This window comes from Schistocerca nitens, chromosome 5 (genome assembly GCF_023898315.1).
Source record: "Schistocerca nitens isolate TAMUIC-IGC-003100 chromosome 5, iqSchNite1.1, whole genome shotgun sequence".
NCBI classification, from domain to species: domain Eukaryota; kingdom Metazoa; phylum Arthropoda; class Insecta; order Orthoptera; family Acrididae; genus Schistocerca; species Schistocerca nitens.
In genome coordinates, this window is record NC_064618.1 from 704,287,944 (window position 1) to 704,314,782 (window position 26,839).

The window sequence follows — 26,839 nt, forward strand, 5'->3', positions numbered from 1 at the left end:
AAATATACGTGGCTCATCGCCCAAAGGCAAACCGTGGTTTCATTGATGCACTTCGTGCCACCCCTGAAGCAATTTTCGTGTCGCTTCTTAGGGTGAGCCTCATATCCTCCCCTCGGCCATCCATAAGAAAACGGCGTAAAATCTAAGTTGGTGCCTCCGTTCTGACATCCATCGCAGAGGCGTCGAAAGAACATGTGGGTGAGAGTGGGTGCGATGACCTTTCCATCGTCTCGCACGTCCACGATGGCATTCGACAGAATTGTGGTGAAATTTAGTGCCAATGTTACACTATTAAACCACCTTGCAAATCACACGAACTTGTGAGCTTTGGCCTTTTCTTTCATCAGTCGACACCCAGCTGCTTGAAGCGTCCTCGAGCCCCTTGGGTGACGTCGCTGGGCGTCATGCTTTTGCACCATTACAAAGGAAAGTTGTAAATACCTTTGAACCAAATTTCAAACTTCTGAGTCGTAACTACTAGGATTCGAAAGAGTGAACGTTTAGTTCTGTTGCGCAGTGTCCTTTCAAGTATTGCAGGAACGTTTTTTTGAAAATTTTCAAATTGTAATCCGATCCCCAAGTGAGGTTTGTGTGTCTGTTGCATTCTGGAAAATCACACTGACGCGAAAAAGAGTCACCAACAGCAAGAATCAAGTAGAGAGTCAGTACGGCTAACATAAGCCACAATCGCCAATGACTGATCCGTCTTTAAAACCCACGTATCTGTAATAGGAACAGGTGAGTGGAGCGATAAAATGAGCGAGGGTGATGTATATAGCAGGCATGTGGCAACTTTATGTTCGCTGCTTTACACGTTATACTGTGGAACCATTGTACGTCCTGGTTCTCTCTCAGACACACAGCTGACATCACTAGGTGGGTGAGACGGTCGGGGTGGCCGAGCGGTTCTAGGCGCTACAGCCTGGAACCGCGCGACCGCTACGGTCGCAGGTTTAAATCCTGCCTCAGGCATGGATGTGTGTCATGTCCTTAGGTTACTTAGGTTTAAGTAGTTCTAAGTTCTAGGGGACTGATGACCTCAGAAGTTAAGTCCCATAGCGCTCAGAGCCATTTTGAACTGTGCAGGTGAAAATATGATATCCGCAAACTGGCACCACAGCAGCTAATGAACTAACTCTTCTTTTGGGCGAAGAAACTCAACGGCAAGCAGATAGTCACATGTCAAGCTGAATATCGTTGAATATGTCTCGGGAAGTATCTTGCTGGCCAACATATTCCACCCAGACTTCTACCCCTTAGGGAAACAAGGCAAACAGATTGTCTTACACATCTTGTGGAGATCATCGATATCACCATAAAAACACAGTCACATTAATGTGACGACTTTCCAATGGCCTGAATAACCACCTTTTGCAGCGCAAAGAGCTGCGAGATGTGCGAGGCACCGACAAGGATGTCGAGCCAAGTCGACACCAGCGCCGTGGCCAGCTGTACTGGATTTCTCGGTTCAGAATCCGTGGTACAAACAGTCGATCAAGGTTGTCCCACAGATTTTCGATCGGGTTTAAATACGGGGAGTTTGATGTTCAGATGGTACAATAATCTCATCCTGGTGCTCTTCGAACCAGGCCACCAAATCTCTTGGAGCTCATAGATATCACCATAAAAACGCTGTTCAGTCACAGTAATGTGAACACATGCCAATGGCCTGAATATCCACCTATTGCAGCGCAAACAGCTGCGAGACGTGCGAGGCACCGATAAAGATGTCGAGCCAAATCGACTCCAGCGCCGTGGCCAGCTGGGCTGGATTTCTCGGATCAGGATCCGTGGCGCAAACAGCCGATCAAGGTTGTCCCACAGATTCTCGATCGGGTTTAAATCTGGGGAATTTGATAGTCAGGCGGTAGAGTAATCTCGTCCTGTTGCTCTTCGAGTCAGGAATGTACAATAAAATCTGTGTTACTTGTTGCATTGTCCTGCTGGTAGATGCCATCGTGGCAAGGAAAAAACACATCGCATATTTGGTGCATATGGTCCAAGAGGATAGATGCAGACCTGTGTTTATTCACTGTGCCTTCCAGGATGACGGATCACCCAGTGTATGCCGCGAAAACATTCCCCAGACCATTAGCCTCCATCTTCTGGCCTGGAACCATCCGAAGATTGTACAAAGTGTTTGCCCTCAGTCCGAATGAGCATAAAAAGTGATTCATTTGAGAAGGCCACCTGTCGGCACTCAGTGGACGGCCAGTTGCGGTACTGACGTGCAAATTGCAGCCTTCGTCGGTGATGAACAGCAGTCAGAATGGGCGCATGAACCAGGCGCCCGTTGCGGAGGTGCATACGCAGCAACGGTCGCTGAACGGTAGTAGAGGAGACACTGTTCGTAGCCCCTCGGTTCCTGTGGTCGGTCAGTTGCTCAAAAGCTGCGCGTCTATTCGTCCGGTAATTTCTCCGAAGCCGCCGTTCACCATTCTCATCTACGGCCCAAGGTGCACCACTCTTGCCTCTGCTACGCTTTCGGATAGTGCCATTTTGCCATGCACATTATACTTTAGCTACGGTGGTATGCAAACAGTTTACACTTGGCATTTTCGGTACTGTTTCTAGCCTTAGGCTGAAATCCATTCCGTTTTGGACGTCGGGTAAATCGCTCCGTTTTCACAATACGACTACGACTGTACTGTTTTATGCGTCGCCCCGCCTACCCCTCTATCGACATGCTTTACATACCCTCCACTGCTAGTGCTGCCACTTGCACTCTGTCATTGGTTATTGAACGTTGACTTCGAACACAGGTGGTGGTTACATTAATGTGATTGGACCGTGCAATGTCGGCGTGTTTTGAATACAACTTCTGGTAGGAATAACACTCCATATTAAAGTTAGTTGAACCACAGCAAACAGATATAACACTGTTATCACTTTCAGCCATCAGTAGAACGATAAAGTCCAAGTTGCAAATTATTACTTTTTATTCATTCGATGACTAGTTTCGGGCCGAGAGCCATTTTCAAATCATCGTAACAAAGTCGAAAATGGCATTTCCGAAGATGTCAAAACTGTGCAGTAAACGTTTACAGTGCATAGAGATAACTAGACTTTGTTATCATGAACTGAAAATGTGTCTCGGCCACAATAACTTGCAACTTGGACTGGTTTTTCGTTCTACTGTTTAACAGAAGTTGCTGACCCAATCTACTCCATTATGCTGGAAGTTCGTTCTTTCAGCCATGTATCACATTCGAACATAAGTTCGTTGTATAAAGCAGTGTCTTCAAATTTTATTGGTATAATATTGGGTTATATGGCGTGAACTTGGGATGTGTTGCGTTTCATCGATGCACAAATGACTTGTTCGAAGACAAGTTCTCATTTATAGTATTTACAGGTCAAGCAAAGGAATTTCCGAATATTGACTGTAATATAATAATCGAATCTTTGAAGTCATGAATAATGAAATAAAGGGAGGGAATTGTGCTCAACAAGTTCTACAGGAATTGGCCACAAAACGCGCGAATCGAAAGCCATGAAAAACAGACAAAAATCGAGAACGGAGTGAGACAGGATTGTAGAGCATCTCCGACATTATTCAGTCTGGATATAGAGCCAGCAGTAAACCAACCATAGGGGAAAAATGAAAGGAAATTAGAGAGAAGGAATAAAAACCGTAGCTGTAAGGTGTACATATGTTTCGTAATTCTGTTGTATATGGTAAAGAACCCGTATTTCAGTTAAACGAAATGGACTATGTCTTTAAAACAATTTTTAACGTGAACACGAGTAAAAATAAAAATTAAATAATGTAGTGTAGTCGAATTATCATTCAGTCCATTCAGGGCATAATTACATCAGTAAATGAGAAACTAGTGCAACATTTTTGGTGGCGGGAAGAGTATAGAGAATATAAAATATAAATAGACTGTAGCAGCAAGATAGTTTAGGAAGAAGGGGAATAAGTTGATATTGAACGTAAATTTCAGTTGTAGGTACTATATTTTATTTATTTTTATTTTTATTTATTTTTTATGGTATGACAGTGGCGTTATAAACAGGCAAACGAACAATACATGCAAGAAGAGAATAGTTTTTACGATACGTGGCGACAGGAGAATGCTGAAGATTATATGCGTAGATCAGATAATTAAAGAAGTGACACTGTGTCGAGATGGGGAGAAAGAGCGTTGAAAGAATCGTAACATAAGATACGCACTCAATAAATCACGGAGAGAAAATAAATTTATTGCATAAATTGACTAAAAGAAGAGAGAGGCTGGTAAAAAAATATCCCAAGTCATCAAGTAATAGTTAACATGTAATGACTGAAAATGGAGTACTGTGGTGAAAAATTGTAGAGATATGGTAGAACTTGACGACAATTCTACTTTCTCCTGGCTTTAGCCAGCGTCTTCACTGGGTCGGCATGATATTTTAGATTTGGGAATTCTCTGATACTCACTCCCATAACAACACAAAGCACAAATTTTCATTGCTGTAATAACGCTCACTGGCTGCACAGATGTCCATCTCTTCATAAAAGCAGGAAGCTCATAAAGGAATGGACCGCCATATCATGACGTTCCATGGTTTCAGCTTTCTAGTCTGTAAAATGAACGCTGGGTGTTTCAGAATTTTAAAGTGTCTTATTGACTCCATTACCAAAACAAAAGTTGATATTCCTGGTTGCAATATACATTTTTGAAATTTTACAATGATGAAATTTTCAACAGGTTTCCGTGAACTGTTGTTTAAAGTACTGTATTCTACAATGGAGTAGTGATAGGCCATCGTTTTCTTCAAATCACGCCTTGAAAGACCACAATTTGTCACTGCTTCACGGTTTGTAGATGCCTTGCATAAACTAGTAGTGCAATAAGTCTGCAAAATGCACATATAAACCTTGAGAAACAAGACTTGATACTATTACTACATCAAACTAAAAAAAAAAAAAACATAGACTTAACAAAGCTACTAGATTTTATGCCTGAAGTGATAGTTTTATCTGAACTTCAAACCAGAGAATGTGCTTAATGACAGTGTTGACAACAAGGACGATGAAGCATTGGGAAGGTCATAATTGTATGTGAGGAGATTTTAGTATCTGTTCTTTAAGTTTTGATTCTAGTTTCACAATAACTACTAACCAGAAAACAGTCAAAAAGGCGTTATTTCCGCTAGATCACTCATGAAAACTTTGTGGATTAACATTAACAATAATAATAATCCTAAATCTTAATTCAAATTTCATAACACAAAGTGGGTGCATTATCTTTTACAGGAAATGTAGGATGTTGAGATTTGGTTAAGAACGACTCAAATCTATAAGACTGACGGTTTAGTTACTGATTAGTTTTTCACAAATATCTATTTTCCTGAAAATTTTGTATCTGTGCTTTGGGTCCTTATCATAGTGCCTCATTTACTGGGGCCGATCACAAATTTAGTTTGACCACAAGAACATTTACTTACGTATTAAGAATGCGTGAGCAAGAGAACATGGGGAAAGAGAGAGGGAGAGAGAGAGAGAGAGAGAGAGAGAGAGAGAGAGAGAGAGAGAGAGAGAGCAAACGCAAGAACTCTTTTGTTTTCGCGGGGACAGTCATTAGGTCTCAGCGAGAGTGTAACAAGACCTTTCTGCCTGTGGCTTCAAAGCTCTGGATTAAGGCTAAGCGTTATCTCTATAACTAGATGACAGAAATGGCGGAAATACTTCAATTAGAGCGCGCGCTCCAAGTTTTCTTCTCTTTTCTGGATTATTGTCTGCCGAAAGATTTAAGAAGTTCGCTGATTGCTGACTCAAGATGGGCCTCGGCGATTGGATGAAGTCGCGCGAGGGCCCGGCGTCCCTTATCTCTGTAATTAAAGAACAACTCCGATTGCAGGCGAGAACTTTTCGTCGTCACTAATTGAATGCAAATTGGGTTAATTTATAAGTCTCACCTCAGTCAAAGACTTGCTGGTATTAGTAATCACAGATTTAAATCTGTTTTAATAGGTGATTTGCTTATGTGTACTTGCCTTGAAACTTACTGTAGAGCTCATCCAAGAACTACCATATGTTGTAAAGTATTGAGACTGGAATGTTAAAAATAAATAACATAGGAAGATAATGAGCATTCTAGGTACCTTCGTAGCTAAGGACTACCTGTTGATTTATCTGTTTATATCAAAGATACGTTATTGAGCTCAGAAAGGAATTCATCCATTCAATTTCTTCAGGAAAAGGAATTAGTAGAAAGCAACAAGAAACGCTACATATGATGATTAGACTGTCGCTGATAAGCAGAGTACACTCCTGGAAATTGAAATAAGAACACCGTGAATTCATTGTCCCAGGAAGGGGAAACTTTATTGACACATTCCTGGGGTCAGATACATCACATGATCACACTGACAGAACCACAGGCACATAGACACAGGCAACAGAGCATGCACAATGTCGGCACTAGTACAGTGTATATCCACCTTTCGCAGCAATGCAGGCTGCTATTCTCCCATGGAGACGATCGTAGAGATGCTGGATGTAGTCCTGTGGAACGGCTTGCCATGCCATTTCCACCTGGCGCCTCAGTTGGACCAGCGTTCGTGCTGGACGTGCAGACCGCGTGAGACGACGCTTCATCCAGTCCCAAACATGCTCAATGGGGGACAGATCCGGAGATCTTGCTGGCCAGGGTAGTTGACTTACACCTTCTAGAGCACGTTGGGTGGCACGGGATACATGCGGACGTGCATTGTCCTGTTGGAACAGCAAGTTTCCTTGCCGGTCTAGGAATGGTAGAACGATGGGTTCGATGACGGTTTGGATGTACCGTGCACTATTCAGTGTCCCCTCGACGATCACCAGTGGTGTACGGCCAGTGTAGGAGATCGCTCCCCACACCATGATGCCGGGTGTTGGCCCTGTGTGCCTCGGTCGTATGCAGTCCTGATTGTGGCGCTCACCTGCACGGCGCCAAACACGCTTACGACCATCATTGGCACCAAGGCAGAAGCGACTCTCATCGCTGAAGACGACACGTCTCCATTCGTCCCTCCATTCACGCCTGTCGCGACACCACTGGAGGCGGGCTGCACGATGTTGGGGCGTGAGCGGAAGACGGCCTAACGGTGTGCGGGACCGTAGCCCAGCTTCATGGAGACGGTTGCGAATGGTCCTCGCCGATACCCCAGGAGCAACAGTGTCCCTAATTTGCTGGGAAGTGGCGGTGCGGTCCCCTACGGCACTGCGTAGGATCCTACGGTCTTGGCGTGCATCCGTGCGTCGCTGCGGTCCGGTCCCAGGGCGACGGGCACGTGCACCTTCCGCCGACCACTGGCGACAACATCGATGTACTGTGGAGACCTCACGCCCCACGTGTTGAGCAATTCGGCGGTACGTCCACCCGGCCTCCCGCATGCCCACTATACGCCCTCGCTCAAAGTCCGTCAACTGCACATACGGTTCACGTCCACGCTGTCGCGGCATGCTACCAGTGTTAAAGACTGCGATGGAGCTCCGTATGCCACGGCAAACTGGCTGACACTGACGGCGGCGGTGCACAAATGCTGCGCAGCTAGCGCCATTCGACGGCCAACACCGCGGGTCCTGGTGTGTCCGCTGTGCCGTGCGTGTGATCATTGCTTGTACAGCCCTCTCGCAGTGTACGGAGCAGGTATGGTGGGTCTGACACACCGGTGTCAATGTGTTCTTTTTTCCATTTCCAGGAGTGTATTATGTGTACTCTAACTCTATTAATTTTCGTGTATATATCTAATGAATATACAAACTGATTCTCTTGGATTTCCAATTTTTTATTGTAATATCAGTTATATTTAATCTCAATTTAATTCATATTTAACTGAATTACATAATTTTTGTTACTGTACACCATTAACTGAAAATATAAAAATGAACTAATACAATCGATAATTTGAAGAATATAGTAAAAGCAAAACATATTCATGGACTCACCGTTGGGCGGCTGCAGAAGACCTGCAAAAGAGAGACCGAACCTCATTAGATTAGAGATTTGTCATCAAATGTAGATAGTCAGCAGTAACCTTTGCCCCAAAAGGCACAGAATGAAATAAAGAAAACCGGGTCAGTTCGAACAGTGTGAAATAGAATTATTACCAAACAAAAATGTCTCAGTATTATGCTGAACATTTAGGTTGTCTTTACAAACTATTTCTTTACATTTGAAAGAACGTACGTTTCCTTCTAAAGTGAAATAATTCTGTAGTTCTTCGTAATGCAGGAAGAAACTTTCTCGAATACATATTGTGTTATACAATTCTTTTACCTTTTCTCTAATTTAAATTGGAGAACTGTCCACTAAGTTCAGTATAAAACCTTACACTCTAGATGAACCTGAGACCGTGGAGAAATATCAAGTCTTACATGCAGAGCTATATACTGCAATATTTAAAAGATTCACGTCAGTAAGTAGAGTGAAGCATTTCCCAACAATAAGTCGAAGTTTTAATTGATAATACACCTTAGTCGTTGACATGGATATCGAAACCATCCTTCTCTCTGCCAACTGTGAAACATTGCTAATGTCACTGGCTTAACATTTCAGTGACTATTGTTTACTTTTATCAGTCGTTCCTCTGACAAGATTTTCACAATAAATCATTACGAGGAACGATTATAGCTTCAGAACTGAAAATGCCACTCTTTGGACCCGCCGTTTGTTAACATTTTGTTTGCCTTAGAGAAGTTTTACGTTTACTTGAATGCAATTGGAAGTGTTCAGCATTAACAATACTGTCACAAATTGTAGTCCAATTAAGTGTTTATGCCGTAGCCAGATGTGTGCTCTTAGATCGAAATACGTGCATCGTGAGATGTACTGCAGTATGACAAGCAAACTGAGGCAACACGTTTGTGGAGCAGGAGAAGCTTTGCCTGCAAATTCGCACAAAATGCGACGGATGGAGACTGAAAATGGCTTACGGCGTAGCTCCGAGTTGTTGAGCTACTGCAAGTAGAATTGACTGACGACAAGAAGAGAAATTGAGCCCTTACAGCAAGAGACGTGCAGGCCGTACTGTGGGTAGTGAAGCCGCCATAATTGTTCGCAATACCCAAGCCCACAGCCACCAGATAAAATTTTTATAGTAGATTTAATTCTGTACAGCGTAAACCGTCCATTTAAACTGTGTTCTAATAATCATTTTTGAACTTTAAAGAAAGTGATTCACTCTGTTACTTCATCCTAATCAACACCCATATAGGGTTCCTTTCTAGTGTTTGATGAATCCCAATATCCTATTTTACAAACTTACTAAGTGCAAAGTTAATATAATGAGGTACCATTTGAACTTTTTTTGTGTTTTCTTAACAATTGCAAAGTGTTTGCTTAAGTAAAATTCAATCAGAGTGCAACCAAGTTACTACAATCTGGTAAATCACTATACAGGGAACTGTTCATAGAATAATAGCTTTTGAAAGAAAATTCCAGTGAGAAAGGGGTTTTCTTGAAGTGAAATGATCAGTATAAAAAGTATATGCTTCAGTATGTAAGCATTTTAGTACTGAAGTTGTTTATTGTTGAAAATGCTTTTCTATAGATCAACCTGGCCAATTATTTTTAGCTTCTTTATCTACTAGGCTTTTTCTCTTTTAAAAACGTAATGTATAAAGGTGTAGTAGTCAAGAAGAAATTGCAGTGTCAGCACCAATATTGTTTACGTGGAGTAATATTAATTTGATGAACCAAATTAAGCAGTACGAAGAAAGTTGGCAAAATTCATACTTCTACTTTTCCAGGACTTTATTGTTTCATTACCTGGAAAGGCTGGAGACAATTAGTACATGTTTTGAACCACTAAATGAACTTGGAACTGTTGTCCCAGCTTCAGTGTAATATTATTCATATTGCGTTTCTATTTAACTGCTGGGTAAAAGCCTAGGAAAAGAACTGAATTGTCTGATTTACTTGTCCATTAGACACAACACATGGTCAAATCCTGAAAAACGGGTAACTCTGTTGATTGGCATTTCCTATTATCAGGACTATCCTCCCATAATGCACGAGGGACATTCCAAAAGAAATTTTTTTTAAATCCATCCTTTATTCTCCATGTTTGAGAGTTTTACAGTGTGTAGATACATCCTTTAGGAACAATATTTACTGAAGAAACTGCAAAAAGGTGGGAATTCAAGGAGATGGGACCTGGATAAACTGAAAGAACCAGAGGTTGTAGAGAGTTTCAGGGAGAGCATAAGGGAACAATTGACAGGAATGGAGGAAAGAAATACAGTAGAAGAAGAATGGGTAGCTCTGAGGGATGAAGTAGTGAAGGCAGCAGAGGATCAAGTAGGTAAAAAGACGAGGGCTAATAGAAATCCTTGGGTAACAGAAGAAATACTGAATTTAATTGATGAAAGGAGAAAATATAAAAATGCAGTAAATGAAGCAGGCAAAAGGGAATACAAACGTCTCAAAAATGAGATCGACAGAAAGTGCAAAATGGCTAAGCATGGATTGCTAGAGGACAAATGTAAGGATGTAGAGGCTTGTCTCACTAGGGGTAAGATAGATATTGCCTACAGGAAAATTAAAGAGACCTTTGGAGAGAAGAGAACCACTTGTATGAATATCAAGAGCTCAGATGGCAACCCAGTTCTAAGCAAAGAAGGGAAGGCAGAAAGGTGGAAGGAGTATATACAGGGTTTATACAAGGGCGATGTAGTTGAGGACAGTATTATGGAAATGGAAGAGGATGTAGATGAAGATGAAATGGGAGATAAGATACTGCGTGAAGAGTGTGACAGAGCACTGAAAGACCTATGTCGAAACAAGGCCCCGGGAGTAGACAACATTCCATTAGAACTACTGATGGCCTTGGGAGAGCCAGTCATGACAAAACTCTACCATCTGGTGAGCAAGATGTATGAGACAGGCGAAATACCCTCAGACTTCAAGAAGAATATAATAATTCCAATACCAAAGAAAGCAGGTGTTGACAGATGTGAAAATTACTGAACTATCAGTTTAATAAGTCACAGCTGCAAAATACTAACGCGAATTCTTTACAGACGAATGGAAAAACTGGTAGAAGCGGACCTCGGGGAAGATCAGTTTGGATTCCGTAGAAATGTTGGAACACGTGAGGCAATACTAACCTTACGACTTATCTTAGAAGAAAGATTAAGAAAAGGCAAACCTACGTTTCTAGCATTTGTAGACTTAGAGAAAGCTTTTGACAACGTTAACTGGAATACTCTCTTTCAAATTCTGAAGGTGGCAGGGGTAAAATACAGGGAGCGAAAGGCTATTTACAATTTGTACAGAAACCAGATGGCAGTTATAAGAGTCGAGGGGCATGAAAGGGAAGCAGTGGTTGGGAAAGGAGTGAGACAGGGTTGTAGCCTCTCCCCGATGTTATTCAATCTGTATATTGAGCAAGCAGTAAAGGAAACAAAAGAAAAATTCGGAGTAGGTATTAAAATTCATGGAGAAGAAATAAAAACTTTGAGGTTCGCCGATGACATTGTAATTCTGTCAGAGGCAGCAAAGGACTTGGAAGAGGAGTTGAACGGAACGGACAGTGTCTTGAAAGGAGGATATAAGATGAACATCAACAAAAGCAAAACGAGGATAATGGAATGTAGTCAAATTAAATCGGGGGATGCTGAGGGGATTAGATTAGGAAATGAGACACTTAAAGTAGTAAAGGAGTTTTGCTATTTAGGGAGTAAAATAACGGATGATGGTAGAAGTAGAGAGGATATAAAATGTAGACTGGTAATGGCAAGGAAAGCTTTTCTGAAGAAGAGAAATTTGTTAACATCGAGTATAGATTTAAGTGTCAGGAAGTCGTTTCTGAAAGTATTTGTATGGAGTGTAGCCATGTATGGAAGTGAAACATGGACGATAACCAGTTTGGACAAGAAGAGAATAGAAGCTTTCGAAATGTGGTGCTACAGAAGAATGCTGAAGATAAGGTGGGTGGATCACGTAACTAATGAGGAAGTATTGAATAGGATTGTGGAGAAGAGAAGTTTGTGGCACAACTTGACTAGAAGAAGGGATCGGTTGGTAGGACATGTTTTGAGGCATCAAGGGATCACAAATTTAGCATTGGAGGGCAGTGTAGAGGGTAAAAATCGTAGAGGGAGACCAAGAGATCAATACACTAGGCAGATTCAGAAGGATGTAGGTTGCAGTAGGTACTGGGAGGTGAAGAAGCTTGCACAGGATAGAGTAGCATGGAGAGCTGCATCAAACCAGTCTCAGGACTGAAGACCACAACAACAACAACATTTTCATTTTCCACATAATATCCATCCCTCTCAACTGCCTTACGCCATCTTGGAACCAGATCCTGTACACCCACACGGTAAAATTCTGGACCAACCTGTTGGAGCCACTGTTTGGCAGCGTGCACAAGGGAGTCATGGTCTTCAAACATTGTTCCATGAAGAGAGTCTCTCAGTTTCCCAAAGAGATGATAGTCACATGGAGCCAGGTCAGGACTGTAAGGTGGGTATTTCAGTGTTGTCCAGTTTTGTGATCGCTTCCATGGTTTTTTGACTGACATGTGGCCGTGCACCTTTTTTAACGGCAACACTTTCAGTATTCTGCAAACACTACCTTCCCCTATCCCAAAGTAGCGTGACAATTCGTTCATTGTGATGCGTCTGTCAGCAGTCACCAATTCGTTAACACTCTGCATATTGTCTGGAGTGTGTGCAGTACGAGGCCTGCCGCTGGGAGGACAATCCTCAATATTGCCGTGCCCGCTGTCACCACGTAACCTGCTTGCCCACCGACTAACTGTGCTGCGATCGACAGCAGCATCTCCAAAAACCTTTTTCAATCTCTTGTGGATGTTCCCCACTGTCTCTTTTTCACAGCACAGGAATTCTATGACAGCACGTTGCTTCTGACGAACGTCAAGTATAGCAGCCATCTTGAAGACATGCTGTGACGGTGCCACTCACGGGAACAGGAAGAACTAAGTTTGAAAACAAGCGGGAAGGATGTATCTACCCACTGTAAAACTTCCACACATGCAGAATAAAAACAGTACTTTTACAAAAATAGTGTGCATTTCTTTTGGAGTGACCGTCGTACTTTACTGGGAAACTATACTAGATTTTAGTAAGAGCTTTTCCTGTAACAGAATCTTTGTTCTGTTGGGGTCTAGTATACGTGACAACATGGAGTCTGGGCTTTCTGTTATTTAGGTAAAAGCATATTAAATTACAATAATAGTCTTAGGGTTATAATGTGGCCTGATGGCTTAATGTATGTCGTTCTGTTTTTTCGGATGTGGCGACAGTTTATAGAGGTCGAATCTGCATCCCGAAGACCAGGACAGGGCTGACCATTTGTGACATCAGAAACAGAGGAGTGTTATTTGGATCTAAGGGCACGATGGTATCGTCTTATTACTGCATGGCAGCCGGAATCTGACCTCGCAGCGGCCACTAGACGTGTTGCACCGAGGCGAACGGTGTACAGAAGGCTTCGGCAGAGCGGCGTTTACTGTTGGAAACCTGCTGTTTGTGTACCTCTGATGCATCTTCACAGTATGCCACCTGGACGGTCGAACGCTGGGCCAATGTTCTTTTCACAGATGAGTCCCCATCTGATCGGGGGAGTGATTCTCGACGGTGGCAACGTGTAACTCGATTTTGGGACCCAAACATTGTATAAAGAGATCGATATCGAGGAGGATCGCTATTGGTGTGTATGGTAACCACATGAAGACCTCTTCACGAAATTGTACAGGTCAACCGGCACGGTTTAACATCTGTCACGTATCGTGACGAGGTCGTGGGACCTTACGTGCGGTTGTTGCGAGATGCTGTGGGCCCAGATTTCGTATTGACGGACGATAATGCTCGACTTCGTAGAGCACAGGTGGTTGATGTCCTCTTGGGAACGGAATATATTGAACCCATGGCGTGGCCTGCTCGCTCTCCTGATTTGAATGTCAAAGAGCATGTCTGGAATGCACAGGGAGATGTGTTGCACAACGTCAGCTTCCAGCAACCGCTCTCCAAGATTTGCGAGCAGATCGTCAAGGGGAATGGCGTTATTTCCACAACATAAGATTGATGACGTCATTGCCGGTCGCTGAGGCCGAGCAGTTCTAGGCGCTTCAGTCTCGAAACGCGCGACCGTTACAGTCGCAGGTTCGAATCCTGCCACGGGCATGGATGTGTGTGATGTCCTTAGGTTAGTTAGGTTTAAGTAGTTCTAAGTTCTAGGGGACTGATGACCTCAGCAGTAAAGTCCCATAGTGCTCAGAGCCATTTGAACCATTTGGAAGTGTCCAGGCGTCTAGAAGTAAACCAAAGCGATGTTTTTCGGACGTGGAGGAGGTACAGAGAGACAGGAACTGTCGATGACATGCCTCGCTCAGGCCGCCCAACAACTACTACTGCAGTGGATGACCGCTACCTACGGATTATGGCTGGGAGGTGCCCTGAAAGCAACGCCACCATGTTGAATGCTTTTCTTGCAGGCACGTGTTACGACTCAAACCGTGCGCAGCTGGCTGCATGATGCGCAACTGCACTCCCGACGTCCACAGCGAGGTCCATCTTTGCAACCAAGACACCATGCAGCGCGATACAGATAGGCCCAACAACATGCCGAACGGACTGCTCAGGATTGGTGTCAGGTTCTATTCACTGATGAGTGTCACGTATGTCTTCAACCAGACAATCGTTGGAGACATTTGAGGCAACCCGGTCAGCCTGAAAGCCTTAGACACATTGTCCAGCGAGTGCAACATGGTGGAGGTTCCCTGCTGTTTTGGGGTGGCGTTATGTGGGGCCGACGTACGCCACTGGTGGTCATGGAAGGCTGTACGATACGTGAATGCCATCCTCCGACCGATAGTGCAACCGTATTGGAAGCATATTGGCAAGGCATTCGTCTTCATGGATGACAATTCGCGCACATATTGTGAATGACTTCCTTCAGGATAAAGACATCGCTTGAATAGAGTGGCCAGCATGTTCTCCTGACATGAACCCTATCGATCATGCCTGGGATAGACTGAAAAGGGCTGTTTATGGACGACGTGACCCACTCTAAGGGATCTACGCCGAATCGCCGTTGAGGAGTGGGACAATGTGGACCAACAGTGCCTTGATGTACTTGTGGACAGTATGCCACGACGAATAGCGATATGCATCAATGGAAGAGGATGTGCTACCGGGTATTAGAGATACCGGTGTGCACAGCAATCTAGATCAACACTGCTGAAGATCTCGTTGTCTGGTGGTACAACATGCAATGTGTGCGATGAGCAATAAAAAGGGCGGAAATGATTTTTATGTTGATCTCTAATCCAATTTTCTGTACAGGTTCCGAAACTCTCTGAACCGAGGTGTTGCTAAACTTTTTTTGATGTGTGTATTTGCAATGAAAACAAAACCTGTGTCGGATATTACTGAAGACATGATTTCTATTTTGTTCAACAATTTTCCACTGTGTTTAAGCTTAAATTACTTGAAATTTAATTTCTTATCTTTGAATTGCTAGGAAATCCTTTACATAGTAGAAGTATTTTTCTTAGGGGTATGCTCTTCACTGTAATTTAAAATTTTTCATGGTCTTTTTCATCTTTTTTTCTTTATACTGTGTGGTAATTCAGAATAAGCCTTTGATCTTTATATAGAAATCTGTTTTGCGTCAATATTGTGAGCGTGTTTTTTGTGCGCTGAATGTGTTCCTTCCATCTAACTTTCTCCTGGTGATCAACATTACTTCTAGAATATTCAAACAAGGAGATCTAAAAATATTTAGGTTTCTATACATAAGCTTGTAAGAGGCTTTGATTTTAAAGTTATTTTTGTGTTTTAAAATTGATTTTGAGATAGGATGAATTTTCCCAGAAAATGACACATATCGCAGCAGCGAATTTGTTTGAGCAAAGTGCGCTTTTCATTGACATCTTATTTTCTGTTCACTTGGAAAGAATTTTCGTGCAGTAGCAGATGCAATTTAATTAGCAACCCAGATATTGCACTCGCTTGTTTCATATTAGAGCGTCATGCATCCACAGTCCAAGGAATTTTGTGGCTTGTACGTTTTCAAGGGCTATAGAAAGTGGAGTATGCTGGAGTAGCCCATGGTTGCTATGGTAGCTCGTAAGGCGATAGAAACCTGCCGCCACTGCGAGAAACAACTGGATAATATCTGCGACCGTCTCTACGACAATACTCGTACAAACAAGCCGTCCAGGACACAGCGGGCTGAACCGCATGACCGCACGCCGCTCGCGTCTGCACGCTTAACGAACCTCGCAGCCACCCTGTCGCGGCCAGAGGAAATGCAGCGCAGCTTTGGCTTTACCGCGCCCTGTTGTCCTCTAACTTCACAAGCGCTACATAATTAATGGTACCGCCAACAGTCGACCAAGCGTCGGGGCACTGTACTGCTTCACGGTGACACTGGGGGAGAGGGTAGTCTGTAACGAACACGTTATGTGAATGGGACAAACAGTCACAACACCCGAGTTACTACTGTGACAATTGGCGGAACACTTCTGTTCGTGTCTTCTTATGGGCGGTATACTTTTCAGCCTCCCATTTAGGTTCATCTACATCTACATGGATACTCTGCAAATCGCATTTAAGCGCCTTTAGAGGGTTCATCGAACCACCTTCACAATTCTCTAGTATTCCAAACTCGTATAGAATGCGTAAAGAATGAACACCTATATCTTTCCGTACGAGCTCTGAATTCCCTTTCTTTATAGTGGTGATCATTCCTCCATATGTAGGTCGGTGTAAAAAAAAATTTTCGCATTCGGAGGAGAAAGTTGGGGATTGGTATTTCGTGAGAAGATTCCGTCGCAACGAAAAAAGCCTTTCTTTTAATGATGTCCAGCCGAAATCCTGTATCATTTCTGCGACAGTCTCTCCCATACTTTGCGATAATACAAAACGTGCTGCCTTCGATGTACTCCGTCAGTCCTATCTGGTAAGAATCCCACACTGCACAGCAGTATTCTAAAAGACAAGCGTAGTGTAGGCAGTCTCCTTAGTAGATTTGTTACATTTTCAGAGTGTCCTGCCAATAAAACGCAGTCTTGGGTTAGCCTCCCCACAACGTTTTCTATGTGTTCCTTACGATTTAAGTTGTTCGTAATTGTAATACCCAGGTATTTAGTTGAATTTACGGCTTTTAGATTAGACTGATTTATCGTGTAACCGAAGTTTAACGAGTTCCTTTTAGCACTCATGTGATTGGCCTCACACTTTTCGTTATTTAGGGTCAACTGCCACTTTTCGCACTATTCAGATATATTTTCTAAATCGTTTTGCAATTTGTTTTGATCTTCTGATGACTTTATTAGTCGCTAAACGACAGCGTAATCTGCAAACAACCGAAGACGGCTGCTCAGATTGCCTCCCAACTCGTTTATGTAGACAAGGAATAGCAAAGGACCTATAACACTACCTTGGGGAACGTCAGAAACCACTCCTGCTTTACTCAATGACTTTCCGCCAATTACTTCGAACTGTGACCTCTCTGACAGGAAATTACAAATCCAGTCACATAACTGAGACGATATTCCATAAACATGCAATTTCACTGCGAGCCACTTGTGTGGTACGGTGTCAAATGCCTTCCGGAAATCCAGAAATACGGAATCGATCTGAAATCCCTTGTCAATAGCACTCAGCATTTCATATGAATAAAGAGCTAGTTGTGTTTCACAGGAACGATGTTTTCTAAACCCATGTTGACTGTATGTCAATAGACCAGACAGTTTTCTTAGGGGTAATTCATAACGTTAGCACACAATATATGTTCCAAACTCCTGCTGCATATCGACGTTAAAGATATGGGTCTGTAATTTTGTGGATTACCCATACTACCTTTCTTGAATATCGGTGTGACCTGTGCAACTTTCCAGTCTTTGGGTACGGATCTTTCGTCGAGTGAACGGTTGACTATGATTGTTAAGTATGGAGCTAGTGCATCAGCATATTCCGAAAGTAACCTAATTGGTATATAGTTAGGATCAGAATACTATCTTTTATTAAGTGATTTAAGTTGCTTCACTACTTCGAGGATATTTACTTTTACGTTACTCATGTTGGCAGCTGTTTCCGATTCGAATTCTGGAATATTTACTTCGTCTTCTTTTGTGAAGGCGTTTCGGAGGGCTGTGCTTAGTAACTCTGCTTTGGCAGCACTGTCTTCGACAGGATATCCATTGCTATCTCTCAGAGAAGGCACTGATTGGTTTTTTTTTTTTTTTTTTTTTTTTTTTTTGTCATCAGTCTACTGACTGGCTTGATGCGGCCCGCCACGAATTCCTTTCCTGTGCTAACCTCTTCATCTCAAAGTAGCACTAGCAACCTACGTCCTCAATTATTTGCTTGACGTATTCCAATCTCTGTCTTCCTCTACAGTTTTTGCCCTCTACAACTCCCTCTAGTACCATGGAAGTCATTCCCTCATGTCTTAGCAGATGTCCTATCATCCTGTCACTTCTCCTTATCAGTGTTTTCCACATATTCCTTTCCTCTCCGATTCTGCGTAGAACCTCCTCATTCCTTACCTTATCAGTCCACCTAATTTTCAACATTCGCCTATAGTACCACATCTCAAATGCTTCGATTCTCTTCTGTTCCGATTTTCCCACAGTCCATGTTTCACTACCATACAATGCTGTACTCCAGACGTCCATCCTCAGAAATTTCTTCCTCAAATTAAGGCCGGTATTTGATATTAGTAGATTTCTCTTGGCCAGAAATGCCTTTTTTGCCATAGCGAGTCTGCTTTTGATGTCCTCCTTGCTCCGTCCGTCATTGGTTATTTTACTGCCTAGGTAGCAGAATTCCTTAACTGCATTGACTTCGTGACCATCAATCCTGATGTTAAGTTTCTCGCTGTTCTCATTTCTACCACTTCTCATTACCTTCGTCTTTCTCCGATTTACTCTCAAACCATACTGTGTACTCATTAGACTGTTCATTCCGTTCAGCAGTTCATGTAATTCTTGTTCACTTTCACTCAGGATGGCAGTGTCATCAGGGAATCGTATCATTGATATCCTTTCACCTTGTATTTTAATTCCACTCCTGAACCTTTCTTTTATTTCCATCATTGCTTCATCGATGTACAGATTGAAGAGTAGGGGCGAAAGGCTACAGCCTTGTCTAACACCCTTCTTAATACGAGCACTTCGTTCTTGATCGTCCACTCTTATTATTCCCTCTTGGTTGTTGTACATATTGTATATGACCCGTCTCTCCCTATAGCTTACCCTTACTTTTTAAGAATCTCGAACAGCTTGCACCATTTTATATTGTCGAACGCTTTTTTCAGGTCGACAAATCCCATGAAAGTGTCTTGATTTTTCTTTAGCCTTGCTTCCATTATTAGCCGTAACGTCAGAATTGCCTCTCTCGTCCCTTTACTTTTCCTAAAGCCAAACTGATCGTCACCTAGCGCATTCTCAATTTTCTTTTCCATTCTTCTGTATATTATTCTTGTAAGCAGCTTCGATGCATGAGCTGTTAAGCTGATTGTGCGATAATTCTCGCACTTGTCAGCCCTTGCCGTCTTCGGAATTGTGTGGATGATGCTTTTCCGAAAGTCAGATGGTATGTCGCCAGACTCATATATTCTACACACGAACGTGAATAGTCGTTTTGTTGCCACTTCTCCCAATGATTTTAGAAATTATGATGGAATATTATCTATCCCTTCTGCCTTATTTGACCGTAAGTCCTCCAAAGCTCTTTTAAATTCCGATTCTAATTCTGGATCCCCTATCTCTTCTAAATCGACTCCTGTTTCTTCATCTATCACATCAGACAAATCTTCACCCTCATAGAGGCTTTCAATGTATTCTTTCCACCTATCTGCTTTCTCCTCTGCATTTAACAGTGGAATTGCCGTTGCACTCTTAATGTTACCACCGTTGCTTTTAATGTCACCAAAGGTTGTTTTGACTTTCCTGTATGCTGAGTCTGTCCTTCCGACAATCATATCTTTTTCGATGTCTTCACTTTTTCCTGCAGCCACTTAGTCTTAGCTTACCTGCACTTCCTATTTATTTCATTCCTCAGTGTCTTGTATTTCTGTATTCCTGATTTTCCCGGAACATGTTTGTACTTCCTCCTTTCATCAATCAACTGAAGTATTTCTTCTGTTACCCATGGTTTCTTCATAGCTACCTTCTTTGTACCTATGTTTTCCATCCCAACTTCTGTGATGGCCCTTTTTAGAGATGTCCATTCCTCTTCAACTGTACTGCCTACTGCGCTATTCCTTATTGCTGTATCTATAGCGTTAGAGAACTTCAAACGTATCTCGTCATTCCTTAGTACTTTCGTATCCCACTTCTTTGCGTATTGATTCTTCCTGACTAATGTCTTGAACTTCAGCCTTCTCTTCATCACTCTTATATTGTGATCTGAGTCTCTATCTGTTCCTGGGTACGCCTTACAATGCAGTATCTGATTTCGGAATCTCTGTCTGACCATGATGTAATCTAATTGAAATCTTCCCGTATCTCCCGGCCTTTTCCAAGTATACCTCCTCCTCTTGTGATTCTTGAACAGGGTATTCGCTATTACTAGCTGAAACTTGTTACAGAACTCAATTAGTCTTTCTCCTCTTTCATTCCTTGTCCTAAGCCCATATTCTCCTGTAACCTTTTCTTCTACTCCTTCCCCTACAACAGCATTCCAGTCGCCCATGACTATTAGATTTTCGTCCCCCTTTACATACTACATTACCCTTTCAATATCCTCATACACTTTCTCTATATGTTCATCTTCAGCCTGCGACGTCGGCATGTATACCTGAACTATCGTTGTCGGTGTTGATCAGCTGTCGATTCTGAGTAGAACAACCCGGTCACTGAACTGTTCACAGTAACACACCCTCTGCCCTACCTTCCTATTCATTACGAATCCTATACCTGTTACACCATTTTCTGCTGCTGTTGATATTACCCGATACTCATCTGACCAAAAATCCTTGTCTTCTTTCCACTTCACTTCACTGACCCCTACTATATCTAGATTGAGCCTTTGAATTTCCCTTTTCAGATTTTCCAGTTTCCCTACCACGTTCAAGCTTCTGACATTCCACGCCCCGACTCGTAGAACGTTACCCTTTCGTTGATTATTCAATCTTTTTCTCATGGTAACCTCCCTCTTGGCAGTCCCCTCCCGGAGATACGAATGGGGGCTATTCCGGAATCTTTTGCCAATGGAGAGATCATGACACTTCTCCAATTACAGTCCACATGGCCTGTGGATACACGTTACGTGTCTTTAATGCAGTGGTTTCCATTGCCTTCTGCATCCTCATGTCGTTGATCATTGCTGATTCTTCCGCCTTTAGGGGCAATTTCCCACCCCTAGGACAAGAGAGTGCCCTGAACCACTATCCGCTCCTCCGCCCTCTTTGACAAGGCCGTTGGCAGAATGAGGCTGTCTTCTTATGCCGTAAGTCTTCGGCCGCCAATGTTGATTATTTATCAAAATTTAGGCAGTGGTGGGGATCTCATCCGGGACCGAAGACGTTTTTGATTATGAATCAAAGACGCTACCCCTAGACCACGGGTACACTGATTGTTAATTATGGCTAACATACTTCACATGCGACCAGAATATCTTTGGATTATCTGGCAGGTTTCGAGACAAAGTTTCGTTGTGGAAACAGTTATAAGCATGTCGTATTGAAGTCCGTGCTAGCCGGCCGGTGTGGCCGAGCGGTTCTAGGCACTTCAGTGTGGAACCGTGCGACCGCTACGGTCGCAGGTTCGAATCCTGCCTTGGGCATGGATGTGTGTGATGTTCTTATGTTAGTTAGGTTTCAGTAGTTCTAAGTTCTAGGGTACTGGTGATCTCAGAGGTTAAGTCACATTGTGCTCAGAGCCATTTGGGCCATTTGAACTTCCTGTGAGTGGTAACTATGGACTGAGATCATCGATGGCAACCGGAATAAAACAATAATTGTGTCCTTTTACGATATCTCGTAAACGACTAGCACTAGAATCCTGCAACAAACATCACACACATTCAATGTTTTCCTATTTTTAGTCTGTTAATGTGCATAAGCTATGTTCCTTTTAAAAAGGGATATTTGAACAAAAAAAACACTTCATAACTTTTATTACCACTCCAGGCTGAGAAAATCGCACATCTATAGCACTTTACATATTTCTGCAGATGTATGATACAAGAATTTGATGTAACTCGGTCAAGAACTTATATATGGTAAAACGTTTCAACCCAAAATTTCAAAAAGGTCTTCACCGATTTGCATCAAATTTTATTAGAGGATGGTGTAAAAGTCTGAGGTAAACCGCCAACAACTTTATGAGATTCTATGTTCGTATCCTGGCAGGGTCGCCATATGAAACGTCCCCTTGGAAAAATTATGAATGACTGTGCTAGTAAACTTATTTGATACAAAGACAGCTGAGTAAAACTGAATGTACTCAGACAGTTCTCTCTTTGCTTATTCTGATCATCACTAAACTGACACACAATATTTTTTTGCGAATGGAATCTGACTTTCAATAATCCCTACAAAAGAATGGCCCTGACTAACAATAACTTATACCTTTCATGAATCACTTACCTCACAAAAATCTTCGTTACGTGAACTAATGCAATACACTGAGGGCCAAAACTGCCAGATAAATAAAAGATTCTAACTACTGAAGGTACTAACTACTGATAGGCATAGTTAGCAAATGAAAGATTTTGATAGAGAACAAACAATGTATTTACCTTAATAGTGTTCGAAAGTCATAATATATGTATCAGTTCATGACATCCAGTCTTACAAATTTCCTTTTTCTGGCAGACACACGTCCAGATCGTCCGCTCTCAAAACTCTTCCATCTCTCTCCCCACAACTATCACTTCTGGCGGCTCACCTCCAAATGCACAACGCTACGCGCTGTTCACATCCAACTACCCAATACTATACTAGTGAATATTTCAACAATGAGTCCAACCAGCCACAAACAGCACACAGCGCAGTCAGGGATTTTCATACAGAGCGCTACGTGGCGTTACCAACATAAAAACCTAAACAGCCTACTTACAATTTTTGCTACCTACAAGTTCATTGTGCATTATGATGGGTAAGTGTCGGTTGTATGGTTTTGCAGATGTAGAATGTAATTACCGATATTGGTGTTGACAATCTGCTCTTACCTGCTCAATTTTTGCCTAACGTTGATTGTATCTCTACAAAATAAACGTGAACGTAGGACTTGTAACACCGCAACTGCAGCCTGAGGCTATATAATTTAATGGTAATACTACTTTTAACCGTTGGGCGAGCCAGAAACACGCATACCTTGGTTAGTAATCGACAATGTAACACAGCGTTGAATGCCGCATTGAAGACAGAATCTACCCCTTGACGTGCCTCTGTTGTTTGTAACAAATCGTGTGTGAAGAAAGCAAGTATTCTTTCCTTCGAACCCATTTGTTATATCCTTGAATTCGTCTGTTATTTTGGCACCAGTTTATTCGTAAACTTCCCATTAAATTAAATTGTGATAATAAATGTATCCAGCGAAATGGTGTCAACGGGGTTTAGATACGATTCAAGGACGTGCATACTACGTAAGCGCAATACAATGAAATCGGTGAGAGGTGGCTTATTGTTAAGACACGATAGATTGATTGGCATTTCATATAGTAAACATGTTAAAATACAGGTGTTAAAATATAAAACTTAATGAAAAGTCCAGTAGTCTACTGTAGCTGTATTTGTTTAAGTCGATTAGAGACCCACATAGCCGGTTTCGCTACTTTTAAGTGGCATCTTCTGGCGTACAGCCGTACAGAATTTTTTTTCAATTAATGCTTTGATAACTAGGAATTGTAGTTATCTGAGGTATTTTAATGAAATGAATGAATAGACTTAAACATGGAAGAAAATATTACCGCTCTCGTTAGGAAAGTAGTTGTGGATCACATACGCCTCACAAAGAACGGGACCGTACGGAGTTATTGCAGAAGATTTGTAATTTCATACCAAAAGAATTTTACTTACAAATTCTATGTCATGTGGTATGGAAGTAGTTACAGAATGCCGCAGGGTAATAGTTGGCGTAGCTAGGCAAAGTCCTCAGCCTTCCTCAGTTAATATAAACCGTCATCAATGATGAATGTCACGTCTAAAAAACCGAAGAATAGAATTAGGGATCAGAAACTGGTCCTTGATTTAAAAACAGTAAAGCAGTAACTCAAATCAAAAGGAGATGGGGACCGTCCGCATGTAACGTGGAACAACTGCCAGGAACGGTACTGACGTCTGTTAAGATCAAGAACAGTCATCACTTTACCGATTAAAATATGTTCCTGTCAGCCTGTGTCAAGCAGCAGATATTGGGCCCCATAAATGTTATCTATAAACTATTGAGTCCTGTGGTGATTGAAGAAAGAAATAAAATTAGTGATATCAATTAATATATTTAATGTATTTAAACTTACTGAAAATTATTTTGACTCTTTTGAGGGCCACCAGTGACCGAAAGGAGGAAGCTTATGCTGTCGGTCAAACTTACCGAAAGTCTATGTGCTCATGAGTGTTTGTCACCAATACAGCAGCTGACAACAAGGCAGTGTGTTATCGAACGGTGCACGGTGACTGCCGTCCGGCTACAGAGGCGGTGAAGGTAATTGAAATAATGCAAACAACACGGGAAATAAGAGGAGCGCGCCACTAGTGATCGGCTGAGGAGCTGCGGTAATCATTCTAACTATCAGACTCGACTCTCTGTGTTACATGAAACTCAGTCTGGGTAATACTAATATAATATTGTTACTAAGATGAACGACATACACTACTGGCCATTAAATGGTTCAAATGGCTCTGAGCACTATGGGACTTAACTTCCGAGGTCGTCAGTCCCCTAGAACTTAGAACTACTTAAACCTAACGGACCTAATGACATCACACACATCCATGCCCGAAGCAGGATTCGAACCTGTGACTGTAGCGGTCGCGCGGTTCCAGACTGTAGCGCCTAGAACCGCTCGGCCACTACTGGGCATTAAAATTGATACACCAATAAGAAAAGCAGATGATAAACGGGTATTCATTGGACAAATATATTATACTACTACTGACATGTGATTACATTTTCACGCAATTTGGGTGCATAGATTTTGAGTAATCAGTAAACAGAACAACCACCTCTGGCCGTAATAACGGCCTTGATACGCCTGGGCATTGAGTCAAACACAGCTTGGATGGCGTGTACAGGTACAGCTGCCCATGCAGCTTCGACACGATACCACAGTTCATCAACAATAGTGACTGGCGTATTGTGACGAGCCAGTTGCTCGGCCACCATTGACCAGACGCTTTCAATTGGCGAGAAATCTTGAGAATTTGCTGGCCAGGGCAGCAGTCGAACATTTCCTGCATCCAGAATGGCCCGTACAGGACCTACATCATGCGGTCGTGCATAATCCTGCTGAAATATAGGGTTTCGCAGGGATAGAATGAAGTGTAGAGCCACGGGTCGTAACACATCTGAAATGTGACGTCCACTGTTCAAAGTGCCGTCAATGCGAACAAGAGGTCACCGAGACGTGTAACCAATGGCACCCCATACCATCACGCCGGGTGATACGCCTGTATGGCGATGACGAATACACGCTTCCAATGTGCGTTCACCGCGATGTCGCCAAACACGGATGCGACAATCATGATGCTGTAATCAGATCCTCGCTTCATAGAAAAAATGACGTTTTGCCATTCGTGCACCCAGGTTCGTCGTTGAGTATACCATCGCAAGCGCTCCTGTCAGTGATGCAGCGTCAAGGGTAACCGCAGCCATGGTCTCCGAGCTGACAGTCCATGCTTCTGCAAACGTCGTCGAACTGTTCCTGCAGATGACTGTTGTCTTGCAAACGTCCCCATCTGTTGACTCAGGGATCGAGACGTGGCTGCACGATCCTTTACAGCCATGCAGATAAGATGCCTATCATCTCGACTGCTAGTGATACGAGGCCGTTGGGATCCAGCACGGTGTTCCGTATTACCCTCCTGAACCCACCGATTCCATATTCTGCTAACAGTCATTGTATCTCGACCAACGAGAGCAGCAATGTCGCGATACGATAAACCGCAGTCACGATAGGTTACAATACGACCTTTATCAAAGTCGGAAACGTGATGGTGTGTATTTCTCCTCCTTACACGAGGCATCACAACAACGTTTCACCAGGCTAGACCAGTCAACTGCTGTTTGTGTAAGAGAAATCGGTTGGAAACTTTCCTCATGTCAGCACGTTGTAGGTGTCGCCACCGGCGCCAACCTTGTGTGAATGCTCTGAAAAGCTTATCATTTGCATATCACAGCATCTTATTCCTGTCGGTTAAATTTCGCGTCTGTAGCACGTCATCGTCGTGGTGTAGCAGTTTTAATGGCCAGAAGTGTTTTTCTGCACTATTAAAACAATGTATCATTAAGTAATTCAAATTCCTAGATGTGGGCCGGCAGTGTGTGTTAACATGAATACAAAAACGTAAAAAAAAGTTGTAATAGTTAGATCATGAGACCCCTAACCTCAAAAATTCAATTTGCCACTAAAGCTCTTTGCCTTAAACCCGTTTGATTATTGATAGTACTATCAGTTGACGTCTCATGGACTTTATTACATCTTATCTCCTCAAGCACGTTTAAAAAATGTCATTTCTCTCTGAATGTAGAATCTCCATGTTATCCTGGAGATCTCAAACAGAATGTTGATTATCACGTAAGTGAGATGTTGGCGCTGATTTCGAACTGTTCACGCTGAGATGTTCTTTAAAGCGGATTTAGAGAGCTCTGCCCGTTTGCTCATTGTACATTTCAGGACAGTTATTAGAGGAAATTGTATAAACACCTACGTTCTTATGTGGGT

General features: G+C 42.6%; 1 protein-coding gene across 1 annotated transcript in view; it reads right to left on the reverse strand.

Moving 5' to 3' along the window:
• LOC126259503 (uncharacterized) overlaps positions 1 to 26,839 on the reverse strand; it is a 1,382,428-nt gene that overhangs the window by 102,832 nt on the left and 1,252,757 nt on the right. Inside the window, exon 6 of the mRNA XM_049956351.1 lies at positions 7,919 to 7,939. Within this exon, the coding sequence (XP_049812308.1) occupies positions 7,919 to 7,939 (21 nt within the window). The remainder of the gene's footprint in view (positions 1 to 7,918; positions 7,940 to 26,839) is intronic.